General features: G+C 49.9%; 2 protein-coding genes across 6 annotated transcripts; one reads left to right on the top strand and one right to left on the bottom strand.

Moving 5' to 3' along the window:
* Positions 1-69: 69 nt before the first annotated feature.
* PLEKHN1 (pleckstrin homology domain containing N1) lies at positions 70-8,802 on the top strand. 2 transcript variants are annotated; one of them, XM_084785349.1, is made up of 16 exons: positions 70-857; positions 950-1,049; positions 3,628-3,774; positions 3,877-3,957; positions 4,038-4,110; positions 4,259-4,386; positions 4,466-4,579; positions 4,685-4,765; positions 5,386-5,461; positions 5,605-5,753; positions 5,885-6,019; positions 6,239-6,385; positions 6,544-6,684; positions 6,850-7,062; positions 7,478-7,526; positions 7,607-8,802. In XM_084785349.1, the coding sequence occupies exons 1-16, from the start codon at positions 775-777 to the stop codon at positions 7,708-7,710; spliced, it is 1,821 nt and encodes a 606-aa protein (XP_084641475.1). In that variant the 5' UTR covers positions 70-774; the 3' UTR covers positions 7,711-8,802. The 2 variants fall into 2 exon arrangements, with proteins under 2 accessions (XP_084641475.1, XP_084641474.1); XM_084785348.1 differs by having other exon boundaries at positions 6,847-7,062.
* On the bottom strand, positions 8,194-22,885 carry PERM1 (PPARGC1 and ESRR induced regulator, muscle 1). 4 transcript variants are annotated; one of them, XM_084785341.1, is made up of 4 exons: positions 22,464-22,885; positions 10,562-12,919; positions 9,840-9,965; positions 8,194-9,620 (listed from the first exon to the last, which is right to left on the bottom strand). In XM_084785341.1, the coding sequence occupies exons 2-4, from the start codon at positions 12,633-12,635 to the stop codon at positions 9,508-9,510; spliced, it is 2,313 nt and encodes a 770-aa protein (XP_084641467.1). In that variant the 5' UTR covers positions 12,636-12,919; positions 22,464-22,885; the 3' UTR covers positions 8,194-9,507. The 4 variants fall into 4 exon arrangements, with proteins under 4 accessions (XP_084641467.1, XP_084641470.1, XP_084641469.1 ...); XM_084785344.1 differs by having other exon boundaries at positions 9,840-9,962; XM_084785343.1 differs by lacking the exon at positions 22,464-22,885 and adding an exon at positions 22,247-22,451.
* Positions 22,886-23,013: the final 128 nt, after the last annotated feature.

The raw sequence follows: 23,013 nt of genomic DNA, 5'->3' as shown, positions 1-23,013 counted from the left end.
GCTCCTGTCTGGGCAAAAAGGTGAAGGTCGACAGGAAAGTGTGCAGCCAGGCTCGGATGCCACACTAATATCTGGGACTGCAAAATGGCAGAGCAGAGACTGGTATATGGGTTAGCCAGCAGAGACTGGCTGTCATCCTAGTCCCGAGGCTCCCATGCTCGGGGCTGTGGAGGGCATGAGAAAGATCAGCCCCAACTTTATCGTTCCTGTCTTAGGAACCTGGAGGCATGTGGCCTCTTCCTTTCATTTGGTTACTTCGGTCTCGGGGAGGGTTCTGCCTCCCATTCTATGATACTGCACTCCTTGAACAGCCTAGAGTGCGCACACACACCCTACAGTCACCAATGACTCAGGCAGCTGGGATTCATGTGGAAACAGGACGTGTGAGCTCCAGCAGGGGAGGGACAACTGGGAGGAAGGATCCCTGCGTTCAGAGAACCTCAACATCCAGCCACCTCCAGCCTGAACACGGACAGACAGGGTGTATACACACCAAGCCCTCCTAGCCAGGCCTATACAGAGTGTGAGGGCTCCTGGCCCTGTCATGAAATGTCTACCTACCACAAGGCTGCCTGCCTAGGACCTAGGAAACCTCGGCACTATCTAGAAGGTTTCCCTCAGAAAGGGGCCAATCTGGGCGGAGAGGAACCTCCTCCAGCCCCAGGGTAGGGGCAGGGTGTCCTGTAGCCACGCCCACCGGCGGGAGGTATTAGCCGACAGAAACAAGTACCCAGACTTGTCGACCTGCCCAGCCCAAGCCAGCAGCTGCCATCCATGGGGAACAGCCACTGCATCCCTCAGACCCCCAGAAGGCTACGGGCCTCCTTTTCCAGAAAGTCCTCGCTCAAGGGAAACAGGTGAGGGGTGTAGCGGGGCTACAAGGGGACAGGGTCTCCCTGTACCTGCTGCCTGGGCCAGGCCTTGAGCCCCCGGTTTCCCTTGTTCCCAGAGAGGACAGCGCCAGGAAGCTGGCTGGCCTGTTTGGCACCGAGGCTAGGCCTGATGGGGACACCGCAGCTAACAAGATCTTCCACTACATACCTGGGACGGTGAGCGGAGGGGCGTGTCTGGCTGGAGCGGTACGGCACCGGGCCTGGAGTCTGAGTACAACCTTGTGCTTCCCCTGTGTGATTGTGTGTGCCGCAGTATGCGTGAGGATATGGGCATCACATCTCCCAGCTACTCAGGGTCATCCTTGGCGGGCTTGGAGGGATTCAAGTCCAAAATAAGATAAGGAAGTTGACACTGCCCCTCCCTGGGGAACTCACCCAGAAGTCTAGGCTGAGAGTGAAACCAAGACCAGCACTGAGTCAGTGGTGAGCAGGCAGAGCCTGCCCAGTTTGTTGCACACCCAAGGGGTCAGTGGCCACCCTCAACCTCCACTGCCCCAAGCTGGGACTTAGGCCCAACAACTGTGTGTGGCTACAGGCCTCAGTCCCCAAGTGTTACCCACCCCAGCTGTTTCTGGTTATGTGCAGCTCACAGCTACCGTGTTGCCATCTAGGCAGGCACCCATCCCATACAGCAAGGAGCTGGCTCTTGAGTACCTTTAGAGGTCCTGTCATGAGATCAGAGGGCTAACCATTCTGTGGGTCTAGTGGCTGGCTGAGGAGGAAGACACCTTTCCTTTCCCCTTTTCCCAACTCTCGGGCAATACTTGGGAGGAGCCTAGGCTGCAGGTCGGACAGGAACGCCTCCTACTGTACTGTTCTTGGAGAACCACACCCACCCCAGTGGGCCAGGCTTGTTATATGTGCAGCCTCTACCAGAGTTGGGGCAAGGCTCCTACTCTGTACTCTTGGGTGCTGAAGCTAATGTAAACTCCTGAAGTATACCTTTCTCATAGGCTTCCAGGAAGCTAGGAAGAGTGTACCACAGCCTCTCCTGGTCTCTGAGGTCCCAGGGCTCTCTGCAAGCAGGTGCCACCTTCAAAAATCTTGCTGCCTCAAAAAAGTAGAGGAAAAAATGGAGCCTAAAGTGACCAAGGGTGGTATCTCTCCCTATGAGCACATCTCAGATCCCAACTCCCTCTAGTCAGGCCCAGGACATAATTCTGGGAGGAAGTCCCAAAGTTCCAGGGTAGTTGACCTCAGCTAGAACATAACTGGGAAAAGCTAAACATGACGCTCAGGAAATAGAGCCAGAGGAAGGGACCCTAGCCAGGCATGGAACCAGTCCTCCTGAGTGCTGCACCCGAGCTGTGGACTCTAGGTATATTCTGCACTGAGCTAGAGCTGGCCCTGTCACAGCTCCAAGCTGAGCCCTCAGGGGGACAGAGCTCGAAGGCTGTCTGTGCACCAGGACCAGCTTCATAGCCCTTCCAAGCCATGGCCTATTTTTCAGAGCCATCCAGCATTAGTTTCAACACTGGGTGTAGGTGCAGGAAGCCCCACCCAAAGCCAGTAAGATTGGGAGTTGTTTTTTGTCTGTTCGCATTCCTAGGCCTGTACTAAAGTTAGTTCAACTCAGTCAGTGCACAGCAGCCCATACAGGTGGTCTTGGGCAGCTCCCAAAGGCAACATAACCCCTGTGCTAAGCCTGTGGCTCACTGCTTACTCCAGGCCATCACTACCCATTCCTGCCTGGTCTCTAATACAATATAGAGGACTCTTCCAGGACTGGCTAAGAGTTGTTAGATGCTGGGTCTATATCTCTCCTTGCCTCCCAGAACATCCCAGGTCATGTCCTAGGCTCTATGGAGTCAGTCATGAACAAAGTAAAACAAGATTCCTGTTCTCACCTTCTTCCATTCCTATGTCAAAGACAGTCAAGACAAACTAGAGAAGATAGAATAAGCCATACTAAATCAATACTAAATTAAAAGCAAAGGCTGGAATTTTAGGACATTCAGAAAGAAGGTAAAACCTGAACAAAGCTAAAAAAAAAAGGGGGGGAGGTGGGGAGTTAGAGTGGCCTCAGCAGAAAATCACACAGAGACACATATCAGCCTTATGTAATGGACAGGGCCCCAAGTTCAGTCATAGACACCGCCTCAGGTCATCGCCAATGCTTTACCTTCTACTGTAAGATAAGTAATGTAGAGCTGATGAGCTGAGGCCACAGCAGAGACTCACGAAAGCTGACTAGTATCTCTTTCCAGTTCCAATCTCGCAGACATCATGCTGATAACTCAACTTGGGCGATGTTGGGAGTATTTACACCAAAGAAATTAGCAAATATTATAAGCCAGGACCCTGTTGGTTTTGTTTTGTTTTATTTTGTTTTTCATAGAACCATTGCCAGCTCCCGCTGAAAACCTGAGAAGGTCCTGAGCATTATCTTATCCTTATGATATAACTCAGAACACTTTGAAAAGTCCGTGGTGTTGAATGGCCAAAGTCAAATTGTACAGTGTAGGAGGTAAAGAAGACAGGCGTTGAACCCTCCATGTACTAACTACAGTCTGTACCACAGAGCAGACAGCTGTATGGAGAGTTAAATGTATGTGTGTGGTGTGTACATATCCCACTTTTCATGTGAAGCTTAGGTGTGTGGAGTATGCTTGTGTGTGTACTTGATGAATGTGTTCTGTGACCGTGCGTGACCAGAGCTCTATGCCCCAGCTGTGTGTATGTTGCCTGGGGAACTGGCCCCCTCTGGTCCTTCTCTTGAGCCCTGCTCCCCCAGGACATCCCGGGCCTGGAAAATCAGCCAGAAAACCTGGAACAGCCGTTCCTGAGTGTATTCAAGAAAGGGTGGCGGAGGACACCGGTGAGGAACCTAGGCAAGGTTGTGCACTATTCTAAAGTTCAGCTGCGGTTCCAGCACAGCCAGGTAGGGGCAATACTGGGTTGAGGAATGCTTGGGAACCAACATCCATGCCGTCCCAGGGCTGTCCCTCCAGCCTCTGAGACTAGTGGACCTGCTCTCCCCTAGGACATCAGTGACTGCTACCTAGAGCTGTTCCCCTCGCACCTGTACTTCCAAGCCCATGGCTGTGAAGGGCTTACATTCCAGGTGAGTGACACGGATGGAGGGAGGGAAGGACTCTGTTCCCTAGGAGTCCCTGCAGCCTCTCCTATACTGTCCTGTGGCAGGGGCTGCTACCACTGACGGAATTGAGCATCTGCCCGATTGATGGGTCCAGAGAGCATGCCTTCCAGATTACAGGTGTGTGGAGAGTGCTTGGCCACCACTGGACCAGGACCTCTGAACCTGGCCTTGGAGGTCTACTTAGAGCCCTTGGAGAGGAGACTTTTCTGTGGGCTTCTGTGAGTTCTACGCTTAGCCCCTAGCCCGTTTGACTCTTCTGCCCTAGGCCCACTGCCTGCCCCGCTCCTCGTTCTCTGCCGCAGTGAGGCTGAGCTCAGCCACTGGCTCTACCACCTGGAGAAACAAATGGCTCTCTTGGGGGGTCTGCGACGCTGCCACTCAGCACCCCCACAGGTCAGTAGCAGGAACCTGTAAGTCTTTCCCCATCTAGACTCTTTGACCTGCCTTTGACCTGCTCCTCCCTTCTCCCCAGGGTCCTCTGGGGGATGAACTCCCCTGCACCCAGCTATGGAGAGGATCTGAGCGTGAATCCATGGGCAGCGCAATCTGTGCCTCAAGGGTCAAGCTGCAACATTTGCCCTCCCAGGTGGGTGGGGAAAGACCTGAGGTTCAATGAGATAGGAAAAGATCCGGGAGCAGGTAAGGCTGGACTCTAGGTGCCTAACCCCACTCTATCCCCGACTCTATCCAGGAGCAGTGGGACCGGCTTCTGGTACTATATCCAGCATCCCTGGCCATCTTCTCTGAGGAGCCAGAAGGGCTCAGCTTTAAGGTTGGCAATCCCCACGCATACCTGTCCAGGAAGGTGCCTTTTGTGGGGTGGGGGTGGAGACTCTGAAACCTGTATTTCAGGGCCTGTTGGGACAGAGCACAGGGATCCACCCATCTGGCCCCACTGCCCTGGTCAGTCTGGTCTCTGCTCTGGCGCAGAGGAGGAATCTCCACCCTCTAAATCCCATCTCCTCCTGGAGGGATACCCCTAACCCTGGAGTGGGTGGGATGAAACAGGCTATTTTTATGAATCCCGGGTGCGTGCTCCTCCCCCTTGTCTCTGAGCACCTTCTGTGCATCACGTGTGTATATATGTGTGTCTAGGACAAAAACACAACACTGGTGTGTGCTCACAGTCACTGGAAAACACCAAGAGGGCTGCCCTGACGGGGGCTGGTCCCTATAAGCATCTATTACAACTGGCATCAGCTGGTGAAAATCCAACAAGGAAGTAGAGTACAGATGTCCCAGAACAAACAAAGCAGCCTGACCTTTCTTGGAGTGTCATCCTCAGTGCTGGGTGGTCTGGGTTTCCAACCCAGCTCTGAAAGGCGGGATGGAAGGGTAGGGCCAGGGAGAGGCTGAGATGACTCAGGTAAATACCTCATCCTCACTCTACAGGGAGAGCTCCCACTAAGTGCCATCCACATTAACCTAGAAGAGAAGGAAAAGGAGATCCGCTCCTTTCTTATCGAAGGTAGTGTCTTAGCTAGAATCTACCCACTGTTTGGCTGGGCTTCGGGCAGGGGTATGAATTCAGTGGATGCCCCAACTCTTTGCTCTGTGGGGTGAGGAATGTATCTGTCCTGTCAGACTTTAGCTCACCTATCTGTGTGCTAGGCCGCCTCATCAACACCATCCGTGTGGTATGTGCCAGTTATGAGGATTACAGTCAGTGGCTGCTCTGCCTCCGGACTGTCTCTCACAGGGATGGAGCTCATTTGCTCCCTGGCCCAGAGAGTTTCCCAGGATTACATAGACCCACACAGGTAAGGAATAAGCAAGGTTCCCCGTAACTCAGGTTGTGGGCAGTGGTACAAACTAGGGAGCCGAAGGGTAGGTCCAAACAGGGGTCAATAATGAGACGGATCCAGCCACTCCCTTTATCTCTGCTGCTTAGGTTGTGGGTCAAGGTTCACTCTCTTCCAATGGACGAACCAGCTGGAAATTAGAGTGTCCAGTGTTCCCCACCAGCCAGTCCCTCCCTGATTCCTCGGGGCCAACCACTATAGGCTTCCCTGCCCAGCCTGTATCTGTAAGTACCTGAAGGAACCGTATAGGATGGGAGGGGGATAAGAAAACCTGGGATTCTGTCTTCTGGGGAGCACAGGTCCCACTCTCCCTCAGCACTGGTTACTGGACCATAGTTAGTCAGGGCGGGCAAGTGAACTGAAGAAACCTCCATACAGCCTCATAGGAAGTCTGTGGGAAAGAAGCCCCAGAGATCTTCCTGAGTGGTGCTTGGTTTCCACAGAGCCAGACCAACTCAAACTGTGTCACCACTGGCCGAAAGAAGATAGAGTTGAGGCGCAGCGTCAGTAGCCAGTCTCCCAGGGGCAAAACACGAAGGGGAGTATCTGGTTCAGCTGTGCCGCTGCCCCTGCATCTGGACCTGACCAAGGTGAGCCCACCACGTTCCCCGACCCCAGGTCATTGTCCCTCCTGCCTCTACTTCCTTGTTTGTCTAGGTGTTCCTAGAACCCAGAGGCATCAGGGTCTGAGGACAGAAGGGTCTCTCTGCATCTAACTAAGGGACCATTTATGCCCTTCTCCTTGCAGACAAGTGCACTGGACCCAGACAGTGGCCCAGAGGCTCAGGATCACTCTTCGGACACAGCACACTCTCCGCTCTATGCTGATCCCTACACGCCACCAGCTACATCTCACCACAAGATTACAGACATCCGAGGCCTAGATGAGGTCAGTGCCCTAGTAGGTGGCAGAAATGGATATCTATGCTATAGTGAGATCGGCAGATGTCAGAAGCCTGAAGACTATGAAGGGAGGGTGGCTCTGAGCAAGGGATACCCAGGCCTCACAGTGGTCACAGACAAGGTCTTCAGATAACCCACATTTCCCTAGCAGTTCCTCTGTGCGATGCAGACGTCAGCTAGACCTGACCTACCAAGCCCGTTCCCCTCAGTCTCCGTGTCTGTGCCTGTCTCGGACTCCAGCTCCCCTGGGCCTCTGGGCTCCCACTTGCTCTCCAGGAAAGGTGCCCCACAGTCCAGAGCTTCCCAGAGACACCGGGGTTCCATCAAGAGCAGAGGGCCAAAGCCCTCAGATCTCCCTCAGTCTGTAAGTTACATCCTCCACTCTGGTGTGAACGCTCTTGGGTCAGGGGATGTTGGGTAGGGGGTTCTAGGACTCTAAGGAGAATATAGGGCAGAGACAGGGTGTTAAGACAGGAAGCTAGGGGGGCTGGAGAGATGGCTCAGAGGTTAAGAGCACCGCCTGCTCTTCCAAAGGTCCTGAGTTCAATTCCCAGCAACCACATGGTGGCTCACAACCATCTGTAATGTGATATGGCGCCCTCTTCTGGCTTGCAGGAGTACATGCAAGTAGAGCACTGTATACACGATAATAAATAAATAAATCTTAAAAAAAAAAAAAGACAGGAAGCTAGAAGGTAAGGGGAAGAAAGTAGCAAAAGCTTAGAAGGCCGGGTGGGCTTATCTGTGATGGCTTTAAGACTTGTGTCTGTGGCTTCCAGGTCACTCCTGCCAAAGAGGATACACCCAGTCCCCTGCCGCCTCTCCCAGGTGAGTGAGGGTCTTCTGTTCTTCAGGGAAGCGGTACAACTTCCTAAAGGCTGATGACTTGTCTCTGACATCCCTCCTAGATGAAGAGGCTCCTGTCTGGAACAAGACTTCCTCTCCCTCCCACCAGAAGTGGCCGCAGGTCAGGAAGCCTGCAGTGGAGGGGGGATTCATCCAGTGGATCTGATGACCCCCAGGTGGGCTGCTTCTCAGAAATACAACCAGCCAGCACCAACCTGGATAAGAGCATGCAGTTACGCTAGTCCTTTGACCTACATTAAATACACCAGCAGGTTAAGGATGTCTCTAGAAATCTGAGGATAGAAGCACCTCTCAGTAGAGTCCTCAGCTTTAGCAGCCAGAACACTGGGAGGAAGTAGCTCTCCCTAGGAACAAACCCGTAAGGGACATCAGTGTGACTCTGGGTAACCCTGGGGCCTACACCTCTAGCAAAGAAAAGGTGAGCATGCTAGAGCAGGTTTCTACTTAGAAGTGGGGAGCAGCATGAATGTGAAATAGAGTACTGAAAAAGTCAGGTTGTCAAACTCAACATGTGAAGTCAGAGGACATGAGAGTCAGAGGTCGGTAGGGTGAGAGCTGGCACAAGACACAAAGTGACCACTGTTGGGTGCATAGGGCAAGGCTGGCCAGAAACACCAGAAACACCATAAACAAGAAAGAGATTTTATTGGTGCTGTGTCCCTGTGTTACCCTGCCATCCTAAGGACCTTCGTGTGCTGTCTTGCACAGAACCCACCCTGCATTCACTACTGCTGTGTCACTTCAGCCCCAACACCTACCTTCCCACTCCACTATTTCTCTCAGCCTTGGCTTTATTCAAGTTCCCTATAGTGTCAGGAGACAATCCTATGGAAATAGGATGCTATCAGATTTTGTGTATAACCTGTCAAGGGCTCTTGGAGAAACTCCAACCCTACCCTATAGATCCCACATTGCAGGGGCCTCAGAAGCCACCCCAAGAGTTATACCCAGAACAATGGTTCTCAACCTGTGGGTCATGACTCCCTGGCAACCCTCTAGCTCCAAAAATATTACATTATAATTCATAATAGTCAGTAGCAAAATTACAGTTATGAAGTTGCAATAAAAATAATGTTAAGCCAGGTGTGGTGGCGCACGCCTTTAATCCCAGCACTTGGGAGGCAGAGGCAGGCAGATCTCTGTGAGTTCAAGGACAGCCTGGTCTACAAAAAGAGTTCCAGGACAGCCAGAGCTGTTACACAGAGAACCCTGTCTTTTAAAAAAAAAAAAAAGAAAAGAAAGAAAGAAAAATAATAATTTTATGGTTTTATGAGAAACTGTATTAAAGGGTTGCAGCATTAGGAAGGCTGAGAACCGCTGCCCCAGAACATATTTACTGACTTAGGCAGGGCCTAGGCAATAGGCAAGCTGTGCTTGTGGTGCCTTTGGGATCAGGGCCTTGGAGGACCTTGCCAGCTAAGTCTGCCTTTCAATAGGGCAGAGTGCAGGCATGTAGTAGCCTCATCTTGACCTAGACATACCTAGAAGGGCCTTGTTGCTTTAGCACTTTCTGTAGAGCCCTCTTCTGCTGCTCATTTTTCACTTATGACTAGACAAAAGGCAGGGTGCCTAGTGAAGTTGGATTTCAGATAGCAACATAATTTCTTCATACAAGTACATCTCAAAAATTTCATGTAAATTCAAATTTAGCTAGGTGCCCTCTGGCTTTAATTTGCAAATCTGAAAGGAGTCTATTACCCAGCTCCTTGCTCAGAGCCCATTCATCAACAATCCTGAATCTCTACCCTCTCAGGTAATGGCCTTGACCTTAGCCACTGGCAGGACTCTTATGTTGAGTCCAGGAAATTCAGCACCAAGGATACTGGCTCCTTCCCAAATGCCTTAGAAGACAGGTATCAAAGGGTAGAGAGAAGAGTGTCATCTTGTCCTTGTCACCTGGATTCATCCCCATGCTCCGTGCCTCACCAGGCCAGCCTGGCTCCTAGCAGCTGGGGTTTGAGCTGGAATTGGGACTTGATCTTCCACTCTGCCCTCTGCCAACCTGACGGCGGAAGTAGCGGATGGCAGAGATGGTGCCAATGTTGGCCAGCAAGACTGTAAGAGAAGCAAAAGATATCTTGAGTGCCAGCTCTGGCTTTTTCGCTTCCTTCTGCCTACATAACCCAGCCTTCAAAGGACAGTATGTTGGAGGTAGGTTAGCAATGACAAAAGCAAGGTCAAGGAGAGCCTGAACCTCCCATGTACCCGTCATCCCTGCTGGCATAGCAGAAGAGGTAAATTCCTATAGCCCCCTCTATCCCAGGACCTCCAAACCTGTTTTCCAAGCATCTGGGGCATGCAGGTCTGAGGTCCTCACAGCCCAAGTGGCAAAGGCGACAAACACCAGGCACATGTCATTCTGGCTGAATGTCAATGAAGTAAGAGGACTCCGTAGTTCTGCTAGGAGAAAAAAGTACATTATGTGCTCCTTTCTGAGACATGCCTGCCATAGAAAACCTTCTGTCCTAGACAAATCTTTTGAGTCAGATCTTCCCCCATGACTTCTCTTCCTTAAGAAACTGGATAGCATGTGTCATAGTTGAGTCAGAACAATTTGGGAGATTTCCCTTTTGGGTCTTCTGTTCTCTGGTCTGTGAAATGATTTCCAGAAGGGAAAGGAAATATTTTCCCACATTGCCTCAAACAGCATGACTTGAGTAGGAATGGGCCCCTACTACCTGACCCCTAGAAGCTAGAGCAAAGTGCCTAGGAAAGTGATGGCACCTAGGACTGGACTTAGGACAGTGGTCAGTGACAAAGGCAAAACCCTCAAGTGTCTGACCTGAGCTGTCCCATCTCAGTGGTGCCCTGGGGTTGCTTAGGAGCTTACCCTCCCCTCATATAGATACCAGAGCATGCAAGAGTACCCATACAAACACACGTACGAGCAGATGATCAGGGTCATCCCCTGCCCCTCTCCCATGTCTTCTTGCCCTTGCTTCCTGGACAAGGCGTTCTCAGCCCCTGGATGGGACTGGGACATGATCAATCCTTACCTCCCTCCCTGATTGCCAGGCTAAGATGTTCTGCTGTAGCTGGAACAGACTTAGAAGACGCCTCAGGGCCTACTTCCCTGGGAAACGCTGAGGTCTGCAGCTGGTTATGCATGGCTGGTGGCTGTCTGTCCCCAAATCCTTCCTCGGTAAAGAAGTGTTCATAGACCTCAGGGATGGAGATAGGCACTGAATTTCCAGGGGGAGCAGGTACCACAGCCTCTGCTCTTGGGGATGGGACTGGGGAGTATCTCCTCTGGCAACTTGACCTTTGGGTTCTGCTTTCCCGGAAAAAAAACTCGCATGTGTCAGGCCATTGCACTTCATCCGGGGCTTGGATGGCTGCCTCCTCATCCTCTTTATCTTCATCTTCCTCCTCAATGGTATCACAAAAGAAGAACTCATAGGCCTCAGGAAGAGTCACTGCAAAGCAGCTTCCAGGCTCAGGCTCTGCTGAGACAGAGGATATAGGAGGAGGCGGATGCCTGAGGATCCGAGGCTGGGGGAGTCGGGATCCAACCGCCACAGCATCCCAGGCAGCAGATCCCCCACGGCTCCCTGCTGCTGTCCTGGGAGCTGGAGGCCAGTCTGAGGTTAGGAAGGGTGGTGGGCCTTTAGGCTCGTCTGACCCTGACTCTTTATGGCTGGGCACAGCCATGGAGAATCGTACTTTCTTCTTCTTGGGGGCTTGGACAGGACCTGGGCAGGGCTTCCCTGAAGAGTATCCTGAGGACCCTTCTAAGAGCTGCCCTACTGGCTTCTCACAGCATCCCCCTGGAGGCACAGTCACTTCTGTGTCCACCATGGCAGCTTCAGCCTGGGAAATAGGGGATAAAGAAGGCATAACGGGTATAGACACACTTTCTTCAGTCTCAGGCTTTGAAACAGAATGGGGCGGATCTGTACAAAGTACAACCACTGAGGCAGGCATAGAGGGATAAACTTCTGGCTTGATCTCTGAGCCTGCTGCAGATAGGTCCACATGCAGTCCAGGTATGCAAGCAGATGCAAACTCAGCCTTGTCCAGTTGAGACATGGAGGCAGGTGTAGACAAAGCCATGTCAGGCTCAGAGGCAGGTGTAGATTGATTTGAATTGGGTTGACATTTGAAGGCAAGTGTGGACAAAGTCGTGTCAGATATGGAGGCATGTGTAGACAAAGCAATGTCTGATTGAGGCTTGGAGGCAGGTTTAGACACATTTGATGTAGCCATGGAGATATCCAGATGAGCTTCCTGGACAGGTTTTGATACCATCTGTTGCACAGCTCTGGGTGTCTTTCTGATCTGGTCTGTATCTTGTAGACCAGGTGTAGAAAGATCCAAGCCTGACTCTTGTCTGGCCGTCTGTTCAGGAGCACCTATAGAGTCTGACTGTGGCTTATCCTGCTGTGCTTTTGTCCTTAGTGTCCCAGACATAAGAACCTCCTTGGGCCTGGTGTCTGTAAGCTGTGGGGAGCTCATCTGGACAGCAGCAGAGCCCAGAGATCCAGAGCACTTGGTCCCCTTGGCACCCACAGCACGCCTCTTCTTACGACCAGGGTTCTGCAATGGAGCTTCAGGGTTGTCAGGAAGACTCTGGGGGATGGCACTGTGGCCAGGGGTCTCAGAGCTATGAGGGGGCTTACCAGGAGAGTTGGGGGCAGGACCCTGCAAAAGCCTATGCATCTTGTCTCTGAAAGTTGGTGACCCTAGGGAGGACAAGGCCTGGCTAGGACAGATACTGTCTGAGCTGGGGAACGGTAGAGCTTCTGACTGTGTGGACGTGCTAGCTACCTGATGACTGGCCTCCAGAGCCAGGACAGGCTCACACTGAGACCTGCTGACCAATTGCTGAGCAGCCACGTCCTCCAACTCACAGCCCTGTTGTTCCCTCCCTTGGGGATCCAGCTGCCCAGTGAAGAGAGGTGGGGGCCCAGGGGGGCTGCTTCCACTGCTGTCCTCTTGGTCAATGTCACTGGACAAGAGCTCGTCACCAGAGGCCAGGCCAGCCTGCAAGAGGCCACACTCATCAGCAGTGGCTGAGAACTCGGCCCACTCTCGATCACTGAGCTGAACACTGTACTGGAAGTTGTCCATTGCACATCAGCAGAAGTGCTGGAGTGACAGCAAGACTTTGGGCCAGGCAGGGTCTTCACAAATCCAGGCTCCATGCACTAAGTAGCACACACTGCCACCATCCTGTCTGACCTTGTAGCACCTGCTCTCTCCCTGGCAGCCCATTTCAATCTGGAGGAACCACAAGACAGACTCCGCTTCTTCCAGATTCTTCTAATTCATTCTTCTGAGTTAGAAATCTACTTCAGTTTCCACTATTTTCAATTCAACTCCAAATAACATTACTGTGACATCTTGTCACAGTCCTAAAATGAAATATGATTTCATATTAGTGAAGTAAACTAAAGACCAGTGTTAGTCATGTTTGGATGGTGTTCCCTCACATCTCTGAGATCTTTCAGTGGGACTGACTTCTCTTCTCCACCTCTGTACACAGGGCTCTGCATCAAAGACCACCCATCAGAGACCAGCTCCCTTCGACAGTCATTCCTAGCCTCCCCAGCTATCACCACTGGAAGCTAACCTCAGAAGAAAATCTGTAGTATCCAGCAGGTGACTAGCCTTCTGGATGGTGACCTTCTACCAGCCTTGGCTGGAGCAAGTTTTCTAAGCTTACCAAGGTCATGTTGGTACTGGCCAGAGCTTGCTCAAAAGTTTGTAAGAGGATCCTGGGCCAGAGGTCACAGAACTTAAATGAGCCCCCCGCCCCAACCCCAGCAACCCTCTTTGGCTGTCCTCAGGGTCTGCACACCCATCTATACTCCTACCCTGCTATCCAAGGCCCAAATTTGTCCCACCGCAGTGAACAAAGATAACCAGAGCTAGCCAAGGCCTCAGCTTCTGTCCCCTAAAGGGGCCACTCTTTGGAGCCTTGGCCAGCTATGTCTAGAATGACGACAGTAGGAGGTCACTATGACTGGAAAAATCCTGAGTGGGAAAAGCCACTGAGGGCTTCCTACCTACTTTCTCTCCTCTCTAGACCCATGATAAAGCTTTCCTCGATTAGGACCCCTGGACAGAACAAAAGGCTAAGTGTCTCTTACCTGGTTCTCAGCAGCCAGCTGGGGCAGTGGAGCTACGCATCTAGAGACCTGTCCCCAAGCAGCATGGTGCTAGGCTTCTTAATGCAAGCTCCGCCCTGCTTCTAAAAATATCCTGTCCCTGGGATCACTTATGACTCGTGCCAGTCTCAGAGCCAAGTCACAAATAGATGGCATTTGAGGGCCCTCCAGCCATATGAAGGACATTTAGCTGGTGTGGGGCCAGCACTGGGGGCTGGCATCAACTAAGGTCACATCAGATTCCAATGAGAGAAGACTGCCCTGTGATCAGCATTATGCAGGTCTCTCCTCCCAAGAAGAAGGAGACCTGTGGCTTCCAGCTCATTGTGAAACATCAGTCCCACCCCACCTCCCACCTGAATGTCTCTAGCCCAATCTTGTAGACAACACAGCAACCTAGATCTGACATCCAGGACTCATGGGAGCCTCCTTGGCATTGCTAAACTTGCCTATGGGACTAGAGGAAAGTGGGTGCATTCATTGCTCTTGTAAAGGGCTCCCCAGATAGGCATGGACCTTGGGCCTCAAAAAAGGATTGAGCAGGGTCAAGGGGGCAAAGTATAGTGGGAGAGGAGTGTGTTTGGTGGGATAACCTTAATAGTGGTAGGGTGGCCACTCTACTTCAAGAAGACATAGGCAGAGCAACCAGCCTCTGTGCTGAGCTCCTTGCTAGGTCCCTGAACAACTTTCTGTAAACTCACTCATCTTAAGATGGGCACTGGGAGACACTTCTTTCTGAAGAGAATGAGACACAGAGAAGAAATTTGGGGGGGTTTTGGGGGAGGGGTTGTTTGTTGTTTTTGTTTTTCAAGACAGAGTTTCTCTGTGTAGCCTTGGCTGTCTCTGGACTCACTCTGTAGACCAGGCTGGCCTCAAACTCACAGAGATCCACCTGCCTCTGCCTCCCTAAGTGCTGGAAAAGGTGTGCACCAGCACCAGCCAGCCAGAGAGGGAATTTCTACACAGCCAATGTATAACAGGGCCCTTAAGCTCTCTGCTTGTCTGTTAACCCTTCCCAGGCTGACCTCAAACTGGCTTTGTAGCAAGGCTGGCATCGTCTATGTCAGCCTCCAAAGCTCTAGGATAACAAGCATGTGCATCTAGATACTGCCTATCATCTTAAAGAATTATTGCTCTAAACCGGGCATTGTGGTGCACACCTTTAATCCCAGCACTAAGGAGGGAGAGGCAGACAGATCTCTGTAAGTTTGAGACCAGCAAGCTCCAGGACAATCAAGACTCTCTCTCTCTCTCTCTCTCTCTCTCTCTCTCTCTCTCTCTCTCTCTCTCTCTCTCTCTCTCTCACACACACACACACACACACACACACACACACACACACAAACACACTCTTGCCTTAGACGTGGTTGTGCATGTCAGTAATCCCACTTAGCAGATAGAAACAGAAAGATCAGAATTCAAGGGCATCCTCCACTATGTACCAACTTCAAGGCAAAGTTGGGCTATATAAGATCCTATCTTTAGGGGCTGGAGAGGTGGCTCAGAGGTTAAAGCACTGCCTACTCTTCCAAAGTCCTGAGTTCAATTCCCAGCAACCACATGATGGCCCACAACCATCTACAATGAGATCTAGTGACCTCTTCTGGCCTGCAGGCCTTATATCCAGGCAAAACACTGTATACATAATAAATAAAAATATCTTTTTTAAAAATCCTATCTTTAAAAGGCGTGGGGGATACATGTCTTTGCCTGCTTCAAAACCCATGAAAAAAAAATTCTTGTTTTACTTTGCCAAGCCACTTGGTTTTGGTGTTGCAGCACACAGTTTAGTTCCCATATGGGTCTAGGGCACCCAGCATCACATCCTACAAAGATAGTAGTGTTACTTTATCATAGCTTAGAAGATGCACATATGTGGGGCTGAGTCCAGGGAAATGGACTTCATGAGATAAAACAGCTCTGCACGTCTGGGTCAGAGTGGGGGACGGTATGATCTGACACAAGCATTCAGACAGAAGCTTTGGCTTTCCCACGTAAGGAGCACAGGGTCAACAAGAGGGAAGCGGAAGTGGTAGGTCAGGGGGCAGATGTTCGTCTAAGGGAAAGGCTCTGTAACTATTCTCCGTCTAAGCAGGAAGATGACATGTTCATGGCACAGCTATTTTCTAGCACCACAGTTATTGATAGTGACAGCAGCCTGGTCAGTAGGCACAACAAACAAGTTGGCAAAAGGAAGGATGGCCTTCGTGGTCTTTTCGCCAGGGAATAAAGCGCTCTGCAGAACAAGCGGAAAAGGACAAAGCTTTGCCTGAAGTACCACAAGAGGGCACCAAAATTCTACTGTCAAATGAAAAGACCAACTTTCAGCAAGTTGTCCTTTTGCCTACACACACACACACACACACACACATACACACACAAAAGTAAATAAATGTGGGTTTTATTTAAAGATTTATCTTAAAATAGTCTTTCTGAAGCTGGGCGGTGGCATTGCTGGGAGTGGTAGCACAAGCTTTTAATCACAGCACGAGGGAGGCAGAGGCAGGTGTCTCTCTGTGAGTTTGAGGCCACCCTAGTTTACAAAACAAGTCCAGGAAAGCAGAGGCTATCACAGAGAAACCCTGTCTGGGGGGGGGGGGGCAGGGGGGAAGTCTTACTGGGGGGAGTCTTACTGAGCTTAACATCGGATAAATTGCAAATGCAAATGTTTAAAAGTATACAGAGCTAGACTCTGACATAGGTATTCAGTGTACAGGTACCCAGGTGTACAGAGAGTCAATAGCCTGTCACCCAGGGCCACTTTTTGACCTGGTGATTCTTTTCTGTCACTATGAAGTAGGTCACTTTGTCCAGAATTTTATGTAAATGGAATCATATGTTGCAACAATCTTTCTGAAGTAAGCACTCCAACATCAATGAGAGTAAAAGAGAGATGAATTCACCAGTGGACCAAGCCACCACAGCTCACGGAAGAAGAAGGCCTCACATCAGGTCCAGTTTGCATTCTCAATGTTGTTATTGTTCGCTTGTTTGTTTTTATTTGGGATTTTGGGGGGTTTTGTTTTGTTTTTTGTTTTTTGTTTTTGTTTTTGTTTTTTTGAGACAGAGTTTCTCTGTGTAGCCTTGGCTGTCTTGGACTCACTTTGTAGACCAGGCTGGCCTCAAATTCACAGAGATAGCCTGCTTCTGCATCATGAGTGCTAGGATTAAAGGTGGGCGCCACCATGCCTGGCTTCAGCAAGCAAGATTTTGTAGAAGCATATGGTCAGCAGGGTGTTCAGGCCAACAGTCCACTGCGTCCACTATTTCTTTAAGTCAAGTCATTCTTGGCAAACAGGCAGTACAAACAGTGCTTTAAGTAAATTGCTAAATAAATCAGGAAAGCAGTATCTACTAACTGGTCTTTTTTACCTTATTCTACTTCACATACAGAATATATGTGTTTGTACTGTGTGAAAGAGTATAGTTTTTTTCAGGTTTATCCACCCTGTTCATTCATCAAATTTGTTTTTTAAGACAGGATCTTAATTGTAGAGCACCATGACCTCAAACTCAAAGGAATCTTGCTGCCTCAGACTCTGGAGTTTTGAAATTACAAATGTGAATTACCTTACCACAGCAGGTTTACATTTATCATGTTTAAAAATTGGGGGCCAGATCTGGTGATGTGTACCATTAATCTCAGCACTCAGGAGGCAGAGGTTAGCATGTCTCAGTGAATTTAAAGCCTGACTGATCTACATCAGTTCCACGCCAGACATGGCTATATAGTGACCCTCTGTCGAAGAAGAAGAAGGAGGAGGAGGAGGAGGAGGAGAAGGAGGAGGAGGAGGAGGAGGAGGAGGAGGAAAAAAATTCTAGTTTCTTTTAAAATTTATTTTTATTTTATGTTCATTGGTGTTTTGCTTCCATATATGTCTGTGTGAGGGTGTCAGAAGCCTTGGAACTGGAGTTACAGACAGGTATGAACTGACATGTGGGTGCTAAGAATTGAACTCAGATTCTCTGAAAAAGCAGCCAGGGCTTTTTCCACTGAGCCATCTCTTCAGCTCCGAATTCTATAGTTTCTAAAGACAGGGTCTCACTGTGTAGCCCTGGTTAGTGGAACTCACTATGCAGATCAGGCCAGTGAATTCAGACAGCTGCCTGCCTCTGCCTTCTTAATGCTGAGATTAAAAGTGTATACTACCATCGGGTGAGGTGGCACATGCCTGTAATCTCAGCCCTTGGGAGGCAGAAGCAGGAGGAATCTCTGTAAATTTGAGACCAGCCTGGTCTACAAAGCGAGTCCAGGACAGCCAAGATTACACAGAGAAACCCTGTCTCAAACAATAACAACAACAAGCAAGCAAACGTGTGCCACTACCCATAGCTGAAACTCTTAGTTTCTTCTTTCCTTTTATAAAATATTTATTTATTTATTTATTTATTTATTTATTTATTTAAATGACACAGTCTCACTATATAACTCAGACTGACCTGGAACTCAATAAATAGACTAGGTTTACAGAGACTCCCCCTGCCTCCTGCTCCCAAGTGCTGGAATTAAAGGAGCGTCAACATGACCAGCTAAAGCTTACTTTTTTGTTTTCTTTTTTTTTGTTTGTTTTTGGTTTTGTCTTTTGTTTTAAAATAGCCTTAGTTAACCTGGGGCAAGGCAGACATTAATCCCCTAAACTACTTCCCATAGTAGAGCAGGTATCCCATGCCACCTGCTTTTAATAATTTCTATCAAGCTACCTCCCATCCATAATCCCAAATACTTGCTAACGTTCTTCATCTGGGCCAAATCTCCATCCATGCCGGCCATGTGCTTCTCTTCCATATAACCCATGATGGCGCCACCTTCTTCTCTCCTCTCTGGTCTGCTTTTTCCTCCCAAGATTCTCTCTGTCTCCCCAAGGCCAGGAACCTTAGCCATGCCTATCTCATTTGCCCCTGCCCAGGTGTGATGGCTTTTTGTTTGTTTGTTTGTTTGTTTGTTTTTTGAGACAAACATACAAAATGTAGTCCTGGTTGTCCTGGAGCTCACTATGTAGACCAGGCTATCCTCAAACTCACAGAGATCTTCCTGCCTCTGCCTCTGCCTCCTAAGGGCTGGGATCAAAGGTGTATACCACCATACCTGGTTATAACTCCCTTTAATGAAAATGGTATGCCCATTTTCCTGTTCTACAGAGGATAGATGGGAAACTTCCTGTTGACTCAGGTGTGTACTTCATTCTGTGAACGCTTTGCGAGGTGTGATGAGGGCAAGTGTAGGACCTCAAGCATCCAACCGTCCCCCTTCCACCTCTGTGCTCACACATCAGGCCCTCTTGCTAGTAGCAGCCCAGAAAGTGCATCTGAACTAGCTACCAGTGCGCTAGAGTCCAGTCCGGATGCCACAGACATCTCCGAGGTAACTACACAAGAGTGGGCCCTTCTTCTTTATTCTCCAGTTATCACAGACAGAACTGGAGCTGTTCCCAGATTCAACCCCTCTGACTTCCGTCATACCCCAAGACCTCTGGTGATCTTAGGCCTGTAATATAAACTTCAGGGACTATATTGGTGTTTACAGCTTCTGTTCTTTACATTTTATCAATGAATTACACAGAAATTATCTTCATTCCTAGGTGTGGTGGCACAGACAGAGGCAGGTGGAGATAGGAGTTCAAGGTCAGCCTGGCCTACAAAGCAAGTCCAGGACAGCCAGGGTTCTGTTACACAGAGAAACCTTGTCTCAAAAAGCCAAAAAAGAAAAAGAAAAAAAAAATCTTCATTGCTACACAAGAAAAACTAAGTCATTGGAAATGGAAAACACTTATGATCTTACAGTTCCTGAGGGGCGCTATCAAGGAGTGGCTGAGTTGACAGTTATTACTGAGTCTTTCAAGACAGGAAGACTGAGCCAGGCGTGGTGGCGCACACCTTTAATCCCAGCACTCAGGAGGCAGAGGCAGGCAGATTCGCTGTGAGTTCGAGGCCAGCCTGGTCTACAAAGTGAGTCTAGAACAGCCAAGGATACACAGAGAAACCCTGTCTCGAAAAACCAAAAATAAATAAATAAATAACAAAAACCCTCAAGACAGGAAGACCTACTATGACTTCAACTTAGACTCATTGTCACTGATATAGACAGGAGGCCTCTGGTCTGCTCACAGTTCTGTAGAAAGAGGTTCTGGGATCAAAGCAACGGCTCACCTCTTTGCTGCTGTGAGGAATCCATGAGAGGAGACCACTAAGACATGTGTTCAAGCCAATAGAAAGTCTTATTAGCTGTCCAGCAACTACACTGAATGTTCTGAAGCCCACTGCACTTCTGAGCCTTTATCAGACTGAGCTTTTAAACACAAAAACCACATCCTGGGTGGACACACCTCAGCCAGGAGCAGAACTACAGAAGCCAAAAAGCAAGGTTAATAGATTTAGGGACGTTCCAATAACTAAGGAATTTGGTGGACTCAGTCTTTGTGTTCATTTTTGGCAGGTGGCAATGCCTGTGTCCTGGCTTTTGTGGCTACTTCTATTAGGGCACCAATTGTGCTCAAGTCTGAAGTCCCATTACAACCATGCCTGGCATCAGCTGGTCCCTCTGGTCAGAGTATCCAGACAAACTACAGAAGACGGTACGTAGGGCAGGTAGGCCAGAGTCTGGTCAGGGGCCAATAGGACCCATCTCCTAGTGATTCTTCTCCCCCTGGCCACACAGAAAGTACCTCTTTCCTCCCCAAGCCTGAAGGTGAGGCCGAGATCCAAACAGGCCCTCCCCTCCCCCTCCCCCGTAGACCTTTCTGCACTGAGCAGTTCTCTACCTCCCACACAGACTTTCCTGCCGAGAAAATGCGCCAATCGGTTCCTTGGTCCCATTCTTCTCCCTCACACAGGTCCGAAGAGTCCAACACCTATCCCACATGGCACATACTGTTCAAGGTCACGGACTCCAGCCCCTGGAAGTTCAGGAGGATGGAACGCAGTGCAGCAAGCAGAGGTGACGACTTCAGCAAAGACCTGGAGATTTCTTCAGTGTGTGTATAGTTCAAAGCAAGAGCACACAATAGAGTTACTTGCCTTACTTCATGGTGGCCTGGGTGACTCACAAGATACTCTGCAGGCTGAACTTGTGATGAGGGCCACCCCCTTACACAAGGAAATCTCTAAAATTAAGGTTCTTTTCTAGTTCCAGAATAAGACATGGAGACCTATTTTTTTTGTTAAAAGCTTCAGGCACTAAAGCTGGGCAGATATTGAGCTATTCTTACCCTGGCCTGACCGACATCCATCCACATGGACAAACAAAAAGGAACACTTCTTCCATAAGCATAAAGAACTGAATCCAAACCCCCATCACTCATGTAAAAAGCTAGCCATGACTGTACTGCCTGGACAGGGGACAGGGACTGACCTATTCTGAGAGCTCACTGGCCACTTCTTTTGTTTGTTTGTTTGTTTTTCAAGACAGAGCTTCTCAAACTCAGAGATCCACCTGCCTCTGTCTCTCCAATGCTGGATTAAAGGTGTGCGCCCCCTTCACCACCACAACACCGTCACACCGTCACCACCCCACGGCAGCAGAAGACATTCAGGGTCTTGCTCTGTCTGCTCATGGATGCGTACTAGTACACACACACACACACACACACACACACACACACACACACTTTTATTTATTTAGAGTTTCAAGACAGGGTTTCTGTGTAGTACTGGCTGTCCTAGACTCACTTTGTAGACCAGGTTGGCTTTAAACTCACAGACATCCACCTGCCTCTGCCTCCCTGCGTGCTGGGGTTATTCTCCCTAATCACTTTCCAATGCTGAAACAAAGCTTGGTGACTGTCACCTTCCTGGCTGTCTCTCCAGGGGTGCCTACTATATCCGAGGATGGTTGCAGACTCCACTTCTGATCAAAGCAAAGCCAAGCCTGGAGTATGAGGGGGTACATCCATATCTGCCCTGGCTGGATGAAGGGCTTGGGAAATAACTGGGTCAGGGTTGTCAGGGCTAGGACATGGTACTACCGACTACACCTTTCATTAAGACAAAACAAAACAAAAATGTGACAAGACTCTGTAAATAAGTATTCCCTGGTACAGTTCAGATGTCAAGCCTGCAGCCCTAGGACAGGCTACACTGCATGCCCCACCACAGCCTCCAGGATCAGCTCTGGCCCTGAGGCTCTGTTCCCAGAGCAGAAGGAGGTTACTGGAGTTAGCAGTAGTCAACATGCACTGGGGTGGAGCAGTGACTGCAGCAGTGGGCACATGTGTACCTTGAGCTCCTCAGCCTCTGAGGCTGGGAACACCTCTGAGGTGGTGCCTGAGTTCCAATTAGTACAGTCACCAGGTGGCCAAGTAAGTGGGAGCACACGCTGGCTGGGACACCCTCACAGCCAGCCAGGTGATCTCACAGATCACCTCAGCAAGGATGGCTCAGAGGTTAAGAGCAGTGGCTGTTCTTCCAAAGGTCCTGAGTTCAATTCCTAGCTGGCTCACAACCATCTACAATGAGATCTGGTGCCCTCTTCGGGCACGCAGGCAGAACACTGTATAATAAATAAATAAATAAATAAATAAATAAATAAATAAATCTTTAAAAGATTAAAAGAAAAGAAAATATCTCAGTACTTGCCCAGATCTCAGGGTCGGCGCTGGGTGGGAGTTCCTGCAGTGACTCTACACATCTCTCACCTGCACAGTGTCGCCCACACACCACCTGTCACTGGGCCATGTAGGTTCCGCAGCTATCTCACAGTAATCTGCAGGATGTCAGCTGTCTCTAGTTTTGTGCGCTGGGAGCTCTGGAGGCAGGAGTGCAGAATGGGTAGCAAGCCAGAGAGGTATCCTACCTTTTTGGGTCTTAGGCTCTGAGAGCCACAGTAAGCCTTGAGAACTTGACCCTTTGAGTGCTTCATCTCAGGCCCCGCTCACATCCTTCGCGAGGGCGTCCTTGATGATTGATGCGCACTGGCCAGCCCTTCTCCATAACCACCTTGGAAGATTATTAGGTGGAGCAGCGGCTGAGGCCTGCGTTTAGTTGTCCCTCCTTCAACCTTTAAGTTTTTGGCTGCGTTGTCCCACTTGTCTGGAATCCAGCTTGTGCTGGTCAGAGCTCCTGCAAGTGTGAGGCGTCACCTTTCCTGGGATGTCCACAGTGCACCTGAGGCCCTAGTAAGCAGAGTTGGAGAGCTCCTACAAGTTTAACCCTGGAGTCCCCCGTGCACTAAGGGCTTAAATAAGGCAGTGGAGCGTCTGGGCCTGTGACTCCTTCTTGGCTTCAGTTCCCACACTCCTCCCAGCCAATGGGAGGGCCAGCCTCTGGCCCGGCCTGTGACCCGCCCTCCCCAGCTGTTACGTGCAGCCAACCCCACCCCCTCCCGCTGCCAGACCAGCGACAAA

The sequence above is a fragment of the Acomys minous genome (assembly GCF_964271855.1).
Source record: "Acomys minous genome assembly, chromosome: 6".
Lineage (NCBI taxonomy): Eukaryota > Metazoa > Chordata > Mammalia > Rodentia > Muridae > Acomys > Acomys minous.
This window is presented reverse-complemented; position numbering and strand designations above follow the sequence as displayed.

Coding starts and splice junctions, on each gene's coding strand:
- PERM1 (XM_084785341.1), bottom strand. CDS start 12,635: ATGGACAACTTCCAGTACAGTGTTCAGCTCAGTGATCGAGAGTGGGCC. Junction 9,966..10,561: donor CCTGGCAATCAGGGAGGGAG/GTAAGGATTGAT, acceptor TTTTTCTCCTAG/CAGAACTACGGAGTCCTCTT. Junction 9,621..9,839: donor CCCAGATGCTTGGAAAACAG/GTTTGGAGGTCC, acceptor CTTCTCTTACAG/TCTTGCTGGCCAACATTGGC.
- PLEKHN1 (XM_084785348.1), top strand. CDS start 775: ATGGGGAACAGCCACTGCATCCCTCAGACCCCCAGAAGGCTACGGGCC. Junction 6,386..6,543: donor TGCATCTGGACCTGACCAAG/GTGAGCCCACCA, acceptor TTCTCCTTGCAG/ACAAGTGCACTGGACCCAGA. Junction 7,527..7,606: donor TCCCCTGCCGCCTCTCCCAG/GTGAGTGAGGGT, acceptor CATCCCTCCTAG/ATGAAGAGGCTCCTGTCTGG.